Consider the following 10857-nt stretch of genomic DNA (forward strand, 5'->3'; position numbering starts at 1 on the left):
TGATCCCAACGCACAGACACACACAAAGACCACCTTGAAAGGTTTGGCTATTTGGAGACATGAGACAGTTTTACATATATTATATATTGTTAACTCTTATTCCATTTTTTTAACAATCACAATACTTCAAAATAGGTACATTATATTTCATTTGCGATGTTGCAATAGCCAAGTACATTTCAAAACTTACTTAATTAGCACTTTCAACAGCTACTAGATCATCAATTGATAAACGGGATTTTAAAAAAGAACAGTTAAATCAAATATTAATTAATTATCTCACTGAATTAATAAAAAAATATTTTATTTAGTTATATAAAAGTACCGAAACTATTAATTAAAATAATACAAAATTAAAATTAAATTTAGTTGATTTTGATTTTTTCGTAGGTCTTTCGCCGGCCAAACCAGCCTTCTCCACGCCTGCCTATTTTGGGCTACTGCTTTCCAGTTTGCTGCATGCACCTCATTGGTTTTTTTTTTTTACTTCTGTCTATACACCTGGTTTTTGGCCCTTCACGTGGTCGCTTGCCACTAATATTAATACTATTAATATATAATAATAGATAGATACATAATAATACATAAATAGTATATAGATACATAAGAAAATATTTTTTTTAATGACGTGTAGATAGTTGACCGTAGATTAGAGAAGATGGTCGGTTGTTTAGTGAGGTTTAGTATAAACTTTTTAACCTTCAAACACTGAAAACAAAATTAGATATTTGTTTTAAGAAAAAAAAAACTCATTTCATTTGTTTAACTTATCTTTGAATAATATAAAATTATTTAATTAATATAAATAATTATGGTGAGTACAGTATTCCAACAACCTAATATAATACAATTACCAAAAGTTTTGTTCTAAAATCTTAAAAAAATATTGAATTTCAATTTAAGTAATTTAGGAGTTTTCTGTCAATATGTCCACTTTTGAAAAGCTATTTAAAAAGTATTATAGCAGGATCTCTTTAATTGGAAACGTTAATTTGTTCGAACAGCTATTTGAAGGGAAGGAATTTATAGCTTGAATTAAATTTAATAAGTGTTAGATTTAGATTTTTTTTTATAAACAAAAAATGAGAAAAACATTCTTATTTCTTATGGGACCACTCAGGGTCTATTATATGCATAATCTGGGTTTTTATATACAAATTATAAATTAGTAGTTATAAAGAGTTATAATCGTATTTTAACATAAAAATTAACAGTTTTATAATTTCCAAAATTTTTACATTCCTTATTAATTTTAATTATGATTATATATCAAGGTAATTTAGGTGGAAATAAATATTACCTATGAAGTAAAAAGTGATTTGGGACTGTTTATGAAAATGAGTGGACTGTCCTGAAATTTAAATAATTGAATAGTTGTAAATAATTGACTGTATGGATAAATTTGAAGGAAGGCGCAGAATTAGCTTTAAATTGTATGTTTAACATATATTTTTATGCAATACAATACAATTAAATACACAAAATGAAGAAAAAGAATTAATACAAAAAAAAAGGAATTAAACGGTTCAATTTTGAGGACCTGGTCCTTTTTTTTTTTTTACAATTATATAGAAATGTGAAAATATTGCAAGAGTGGGACCTGTGGTAAAATTTTAAATTAAAAATAAAATAAAATTTTATGGTAGAGCTTGGGATGATGGAGAAATTCAAAAAGTTTATCCACGGTTTGTTTGATATCCTACTACTGGTATATCATATAGAGATTTGAAGGAGTAATGTGCTCGGCATTCAGTCAAAATATGTTTAACAGTAAGTCCTGTTCCGCAAGTTTGACATGCAGGTGGAGATTCGCGGGCCATAAGGTGGGTTACCTTAGTTAAACCGTGGGTTACCTATTCATACGCGTATGACCTATTCGAAGGCGCGTCAAAATCACCTCGTCTTAGCGCACATTTCTAGTTGATAATATACTAGGGGAGGCGTCACTTCTGGTTTCCCTTAATTTGTTATCAGAAACATTTTATTTAGGGTTTGTCTCCATTCCAATTTAATCCTCTGCTTAATGAGGGCAATAAGAGCCACCTATGCTGCCCTATCGAATTGTTCGTTACCTGCTATTCCGCAGTTTCCATGGCCCCTGGCGAAAAAGGCTGAAATATGTTTCTGTTTGCGGGCTATAATGAGTAATATATGTATTGGTTTAGTGGGTTAATTGAAAAAATATTTCTTAAACTAAGTAGGACTGAGAATGAGTCTGTACAAATGACCAGTTTTTGTTTTGTAGGTTGAAAAACATTTAAGATTTTGTCGATTGCAACTATTTCAGCTGTATAGCTACTACATATCGGCGACAAAGAGAATAGTTACTGATGATAATTGACTCAATTGAGGCCCCAACACATAAATAATTCTTGGAGCTGTCAGTAAAAATTAAGTCGGTGTCACCTAATTTGTCTTGCAGTGTAAGAAAGTCATATTTATACCGATATGGAGGAGTGTTATTTTCAGGTAGCGTTGAAAGCCTTGACCTGATCCTTAAACAAAACAGTAATAATTATTCACACCTCCAGACTCCCATAAATAAAAAAATATTTATATTTTTTTCAGGATTGACTAGGATCAGCTAGGATTTGAAACCGGTCTGTTGAGTATAAGTTGCAAACTTGTACTTCCCTACTGTAAATAATAAAATGAAATTTTACGTTTGTTATATGATTTGATGAGTTCTGTACAAGTTTCTAGAGTGCTAAAAAAAAAATGTACCAAAATACGGAAACCGGGTTTTAAGTTGGGGGAACCTGTTACATTTTTCCTTATTCAATCATGAATTTATTACTATACGAATTAATTTTAAAACGTTTTTTATACACATTTCACTGTCATCATCTCGTGCCAAATTGAGAGCCGAGGTAGGCTTTCTACATTTTTTTTTTCCGTGATGCAAAAACCAGGTTACTTAACCAACCTGAAACGGGCCTTCCAAAAACGAGAGTTTCCAGGATATGATTTATTACGATCGAACGCAAGAATCGTAAGCATTTTCATTGAATCGATATTAATCAATTTATTTAATATATATTTGGTTGATTTACGATTCTGTAGCCTCGTAAATTGCCCTAACACAAACAAATAGCGATATCCCTCGTACCTCGCGCCGTGAATGCTAATAGAATCCTGGACGGGCGTATTAACAATTCAATCAGGTTCCGACGCAGGAGGGCTCCTGAATATTTACGAAAATACAGCTTATAGAAAATTTCGTTGATTATATAACAGCTTTCTCGGGATGTTGATCGCTGGGTGGACAAGTGAATACTAATTCGGCGGAATTAGAACGCCTCTCTGTAATATTCGATAAAATTAAAAATAAATTTAAAGTAAAAAAACAGTTTCACAATTGATAATAAAAAATATGTTTCAATTACAGAAGAAAATATGAAGAAATTTCAAATAGAAATTGTATAAACAAGTATAATTATCAATCAACAAAATCGAGAGAAAAAAAAAACTGCGTCGTGCTACTATAATCCTACTTATACATATTTAAAAATCTTTATTTATTAAAATTTACAACTATATTTTAAAAAAAATAAAATAAGCAAATGTGATTAATGTTTTAGAACTCATGATAGTCTGGAGAAGGAACCACCCAATATTGGTACTTCTATCATTGGTTTAAATTAGGAGACCCCTTGGCAATCTTCTTTTCAGACACCTTGCAGGATTATCACGGATTGTTAAGGATGAGAGATTAAGAAATAATAGATTTGAGTGGGTAAGTATTTTGGAATAAACGTCATCTAGAAAATCTATTTCACGTAAAATTAGCAACGAATGGGATGTGGTCTTTATGGATGAGCTTTTTTGTCATGTTATAAGGAGCATCAGGGATTTTGGATTTTAAGGATTGGATATGGGAGGACTTGGTTTGGTGAAACCTCATATGTATTACTTGAACAGTTGAAGGTAATTTTTCCTTAGGGCTTTTTATCAGCAATATACTAATTAATATTACATACATTAGTTAAAAATATTTAATTACATATAAATATATAAAAATATTAAAATATACATTGCTATTAAAATTATTTAAGCCAATCTGTAATTTCGAGCGAAATTAATTTTTTAAGCTAATTTGGAAAACAAATTTGATGTAAGGAGATTTTTCCTGGTTCATTATTGATAATTAATATTTTAAAAATTAATCCTACTAAGAAAAGAAACAGGAATAATAAAGTTGTAAAAATTTTGTTTTTTCAAAAGTGACCATTAAACAAATATTTCAATGATATAAATGTAAAAAATAATATTTCTACTTAACTTGAATACAAGCAAATCTAATAATTTTTTTTTAATATTTTATTTTGAGGAATTATGCTACAGACAAAAATTGATTGGTAACAACTTTAAGGGGCAGTACTTGAGAAAGAAACCCCAGTGTATAGTAATATGTCTTTGTAATAGGTCAAAAAAAAAATTAATTAAAACTTTTCTTGTAAGATGTGCCACAGTTCAAGCAAAGAGACAAAATAATGAAAAAAAGAATACAAACTAGTGAAGTAAAAATTAACTATAATAACTAAAGATATGCAAAATTATGAAAAATAAAAAAAATTAAATAGTAATGAAAACTGATTTGGGCTATTTTTCCATAAAATAGCGAAACATTAATAACAATAAATTATAAATATGAGAACAATTAATAACACTTCGTAACTATTTTTAGAGAAAATTTCGTAAGGATGGTCCGAAGCGTCGAAAAGAATAATATATTATTATGTAATTAATAAAAAATATTTGAAGTATGATTATAGTTAATCAGCCCATAGGAAAAAAAATCCTGACATGATACATTCGAAAAATAAAGTTACTTAATCAGATCTGTTTTACATGTATTTATTTATCACTTAGCAAATTAGAATGTTTCACGAAACAGATAGTAAATAAAAAAAGTTGAAACAATTTTAATAGAAAGTTACTGACTCCACTAAAAATATAATACCATTTTATATTTTTGGATTAAATTTACCCTGAAATATTATCTATAGATATATATAAAAGGGAATGTTTGAATCTTTGTCCACAATAAACTTTTGAATTACTGGACCAATTTACGTGTTTTTTTTTGTTTATTTTTTTTTTAATGTTTCCTTTCACCACGGAAAGGTTTAAAGATAATGAAATTCAAGAATTCTCAAGTAGAAATCAAAATTATGAACAAAATTAAACGTTTCTGGTGCGTAGCTCAGAAAGTATACTTTTTTTACGTTTATTATATACTAATCTATCCGTATCTTTCCAAAGAATAAGAAAATAATTTATCTGATCCTATTAAGCTCTATTAAAATAATAAAAACATAATGTGGCTTGAGGAATTTTTCCCAAGAAAAATCAAATCATATTGGTTTTTAGTGTCGTCTCAAACTACTAAATACAATTTTCCGAGGAAATTGTTATTTGTTTATATAATCGTTCTTTAATGCTCTGCATACGATACCTACGTTAATAGAACCGTTAGAAAGTTGAAGTCTGACAAACAGCACAAATTTCATTTTCTTTTCTTATCTCATAAATTGAGTTTATTAGTGTTGCAAAATCATAATAATGAAGTACATGTAAGTGTTTAATTTTAAATAAATACAGTAATTTATAATAAACTATCAATTATGTTCATTAAATCAATATATGTCCTCAAACATAGGAAATTAAATAGGGTCAGCTAGTTTCGTATATAATAAACAATTAATACTGATTTAAGTGGATAAATATTTATTAATTTAACGGAGAATGAATGATTTGTAGGGTAAAAACGATTAAAGACATTAATTCAGAAATTAATGGAATATAATTTCATCAATTAATTAAATACTCTCCTCAAGTTCTAGATTATTAAACAATAAACAAAAAAATTCCTGTTAATTTAAAGCACTAGAATTTTTAGAAATAAGCAGTGTTTTTGAAGAAGATAATCAGTCTTTGGGTGGTATGTGGATTCTGGAGATTTATATATTTGTATTATATAAAATTTGTATGCTTTATGTATACATATAGTTTATATCTAATTGATGGTGACCAAACAAGCAGAAGAATCGGCTAGATATTTGCATTTTAAAATAAAACTTCTGCTATAATAATAAAATAGTAATTTGAAATCAGTTAGCGAATTAATTAAATTCATCAATTAATCATTTATTTACTAATCATAATAGTTATAATACATGTATTACAACGAAACTTTATTCTCTCCTCCCTGATTTTGTATGGATGTATTGGATCATAAAAATAAGGTAAAGATATTCCTCATCAGAACTATTCCTTCAAATTATAGTTAAATTCTTTATACCTCTAATGTTTATTTACCGTGTACATATTTAATAATATTTAGTTATACCTCGGTTTTATTTCCTATTAATATTTAGTTTAGTTCATATTGATTTGGATACATAGCAATATCATACTTATAAAACTACGTATCCACTTCCACTCCAACGTATGTTTGTAACTTCTCCCATCCTCGACGCCACCTACCACCACTCTTGCAATAGTCTGCGAGTTTGATATATTTAATGTTTTTTCCCCTTTTTCAATTTGTCTTACTCGATTTCCATTTTAACTATATTCTTATTCGTCCTTTCTTACTACTTACTCCTTTAGCTTGTATAAATTGACATTTTACTTATTTTATTCTATAGTTTTACTAACATGACTAATTTATTACATGCACGTTTTCTTTTTCACTGTGATCACATTTTTAATTTTAAATAATTTTCACTTTCTCATGTAATTTACGTCACATATAATTACTACTTATGATACTAAATATACATTCTTCCCATAGTCCTATACGCATGTTATGCGTTATTTTCTTATTTTGTAGTTATATTGTTTATTATTATTTATAATTTATAATAATTAAAGGCTGGTTTTATTGAGGAATATCTTCATATTATCAGTATAATAATTGCATTCAAGTCAGTTACGATAGAATACATTTTCAATACAATATATTTTTAACACTATTAATACAATAGTTACTATATAAACAGCACTGATTAATTTATTTAATCGGTAATCATATTACAAAGGAATTTTTAATAATTATAGAAGAAATTCATGAAGTGTAACCATCGCAAAGCTTACTTGATCATTATCCATTTAGAAATGAACTATTTATAAAGCTTAAAAATTCTATAACTTAGAATGGAAAATAAGTCTTACAAGCGGTGACTGATTTTCTCGTTTCTAAAACGTTAATTATATTTTTTATATCCTACTTATTCTAGAAATATTTTATCTAAAATGACATAATTGAATTGAATAACAAAAAAAAATTACTCTCAATTGAAAATTTTAATTTCTCTAGTATTCTCCTTTTCATTAAAAAAGTTACTGGATTTAATGCCAGAAGTTAATGTATATCCTATTGGGACAGCATAAGAATTTTTTTTTTAAATTTGTAAATTTGTAAAAGATGCATACAGAGATCAAGAAAGCTAACAACCACACACAAACTGATGCCTATCTAAACGTCCGCTTCACAAAGATATGAGACAACCAAAAGCCACACCTGAACGAACTACACACTTTCCAATTCTTCAGAAGTTCTTTATAGCAAGACTGATAAAAATTAATTTTTTCCTCCTAAAATCACTGAAATAATTTCATCCTACCAACAAAAAGGAAGTCACAAGTTATTTCAGCCTGTTCTAATCTTAGGCTTTCCAAAGAATTTAATTTTATCCAAATTCTTTCTTCACTTTGACGAAAAGAAAGTACCAGGTCATTCAAAAAGTCCTGTCGTTTTTTTGGGGGAAATTATAAGTAAATAAATATTTTCAAATAATCACCTTTATTCATCAAAATATCCACCGTTACAGTCGGTAACCTTCTCCCAACGAGATGGTAAAGCCTAAATTCCTTCCTTAAAAAACTGTTGATTTTTACTGCAAAAATAAGTGGTCAGTTCGTGAATTAGGTTGTCACGGTCTTGAAAACATTTTTGTCTCAGATTGTTGTCGAGATCTCTGAATAGGTGATAATCAGTGGGTGACAGGTCAGGGGAATATGGTGGGTGAGGCAAAACTTCCCAGCCTATTTCTGTCAATTTTTCCCTGGTCAATTTGGCGGTGTGTGGTCGAGCGTTGTCTTGAAGAAGCAAAGGTCTTCTTCTGTTGACTAAGCAGGGATCAAAAGTCTTAAGCTTGGATTGGCAATGGTCCAGTATATTGCAGTATACTTCTGCAGTGATGGTTTGCCCTTGATTCAGAATCTCAAAATGCACTATACCTTTGGCTGTCCAGAAAACAATGAGCAAAACTTTCTTTGGATGGAGATCTGGTTTTGGAAATTGTTTAGGTTTCTCATCTGCCGACAACCACTGATATGACCGTCTGCAGTTGTTGTACAACACCCATTTCTCATCACAGGTGATGATTCGATTCAAAAAGGGTTCGACTTTCAAGCGGGAAGTTAACGAAGATGCAGTTGTCAAGCGAACAAGCATATTGGCATCTGAAAGCTTATGAGGAATCCATTTATCCAGTTTTTTCACTTTTCCCAGTTCTTTAAGGTAATTCCAGGCAGTGGTGGCTGAGATATTAAGTTGAGAGGCTATCTCTGAACAACTTTGACGCGGATCCAACTCTACTACTCTTCGAACGTCCTCCTTATCAACTACAGTTGGTCGACCTGAGCGTGCCTCGTCTTCTAGTGTCTCGTCGCCTCCACGAAATTTTGAAAACCAAAATTGTGCCTTCCGCTCAGACAGCACATCTTCCCCAAACACGGAGCATATTTTTCTAGCAGTTTCGGCAGCTTTTGAGCCAAGTTTAAACTCATAGAGCAAAATCGACCGAATTTGAGTTTCAACTGGAATCATTTTAACTAGACAGTTGGATGGTGACTGCATTAAATTAATCCTCCTTAGCCTCCTATTCATAAAGTATAAACATTTGTGTTTACATGGATAAAAGTTGTATTGAACGGAATTAATTACCAAACACCCTAAAATCAAAATAAACAACGAACAAACGAAAAACGACAGGACTTTTTGAATGCCCTGGTACAATATAATGGATCATTATTCAGCAAGTTTTAATTTTCTTTGAGAAAATATTGATAGAATATTTTTGTAAATCTTATTAATTTCTCTAGATTTTGGATCCAAAAAATTAGTATAAAAATACAGTTTTTGGTAAAACTTTAAAAGATATGGGAAGACTGTGCGCACATTATACAAATAAAATTAGTAAAATTAATTTTTAAAATATCAATTAACAATATTAATAGAAATAAAATTAAAGTAAGCATTAACTAACACCAAAACTAGAGTGATACATGGTTCTTTAGATAATGAACAAAGCAATGGCAACGTTGTACTGTGTTAAAGAGTAGTTAAAAATAAAGCTTAAACTGGCATATACATAATTAGTGGCAGTTATTAAGTATAAAAATGTTTTGGTTAAAATATTTTAATAAATAAACAAAATTTTAATAGAAATTGAACAAACAGTGAATGGTATTAATTACAAAATTACATGATCTGTACAAACAATGAATGGTATTGAAGGTATGCAAATTATCTTAAATAAAGTATTGGAGTAAGAAGGATTGTCCTAGGTTGGTAAAAACAAAAAAAGACTTATACTTTTCCAGCCTTCCCGAGACTCATATTATTATTTTATCAGTAGCCAACTTCATCCTTATTAAATAATGTAAGGTTTAAAGTACAATAGAGAAATAATGATCTCATTGTATAAATGTATCTCCATAAATATTGTATAAGCACACTTAGCAAATAAAAAGGTTCCATACACGAATACATTTAAAACCTTACATAAGAAAAATATTAGCCCCTTCATTGTCAAATTTCTGTTTTTTATTGATTGCTTGTTTTTGATGAGTCCGAGAACGTCTATATACTGAACTATACGAAAAATCAGAACTCCTGAACAGTAAGAAAAATGGATCTAAAAATGAAAGCCGCCAAAAAAAATAGAGGTTTTCGTAACGCGTTTCGCAAAATATTGATGACTAGTGTGTGTAAGGAAAGGGGTAAGTAGTTATCTGGAGCAGCCGATAAATCGTGGCTTGGAGTCTGTTTGTTATCTAACAATATCACGAGTGAGCTCACCTTGATCCCGCACAATGCTCTCAGCTTTCGTTAACCGCTAGGCCCTATGTAAATGTTCTCTGTCAATTGGCTAACCTCTGGTTACTGTGGTGGTTCCGATAGGAAGCCTATGCTATTAATTGAACTAAGTTTTATTCAATGCTGTATATATAAAATTAGTTTATAACCAATTAAATCTTGTAATGCAATATTTTTGGTATATATATTTTGGAAAAAAATTAAGAAATTGTATCCTCATCTTAATTAATTTAATGAAAGTTATATGTAGTTAAGAGTCTAAATTGATGAATCTGCTAATCACGGTAAGGGATCATAAAAAATAACAGCTTCTCGAGAAGTTACAAAAGATTTATTTTTAAGTTATAACAAACAAAGAGAAAAAAAGTAGTTAGTTTCTGTTTAAAAAAAGGTTCAGTTTTTATCTAGACTATATAAGGATGCAGTAAATGGAGATCCAAATGAAAAATAAATGTTAGGTGATGTTTAGAAACAGCACTTTATATTCCCCCTCCCTCAACTATGGTTAGGGGAGTCAATCTTGATTAGAAAACTATATATACTTTTCACTAAAGTAATAAAAAAATAGGATCAAATAACTTCCCTCCCTCTCCCCAAATCACTAGAACCTTCAATCTGTTAATACCACTATCAATATGAAAATTCTTTGTCCAAGTATTTAAATTTTTATTCTATCGCAGACTGCATGTTCTTATTCCCTGACATTAATTCTTTACCAGTTTTCTTATGAATCCTACATACGAATT

The 10857-nt window shown here is 29.5% G+C and overlaps 1 protein-coding gene across 1 annotated transcript; it reads right to left on the reverse strand.

The window, feature by feature from the left end:
* Positions 1 to 7235: 7235 nt before the first annotated feature.
* LOC136796754 (histone-lysine N-methyltransferase SETMAR-like) lies at positions 7236 to 8839 on the reverse strand. The gene is made up of 2 exons (XM_067051366.1): positions 7906 to 8839; positions 7236 to 7255 (listed from the first exon to the last, which is right to left on the reverse strand). The coding sequence occupies exons 1-2, from the start codon at positions 8837 to 8839 to the stop codon at positions 7236 to 7238; spliced, it is 954 nt and encodes a 317-aa protein (XP_066907467.1).
* Between the last annotated feature and the right edge of the window lie 2018 nt (positions 8840 to 10857).

The sequence above is a fragment of the Halyomorpha halys genome, unplaced genomic scaffold (assembly GCF_000696795.3).
Source record: "Halyomorpha halys isolate HHAL.00 unplaced genomic scaffold, Hhal_1.1 Scaffold1562.1, whole genome shotgun sequence".
Classification (NCBI taxonomy): domain Eukaryota; kingdom Metazoa; phylum Arthropoda; class Insecta; order Hemiptera; family Pentatomidae; genus Halyomorpha; species Halyomorpha halys.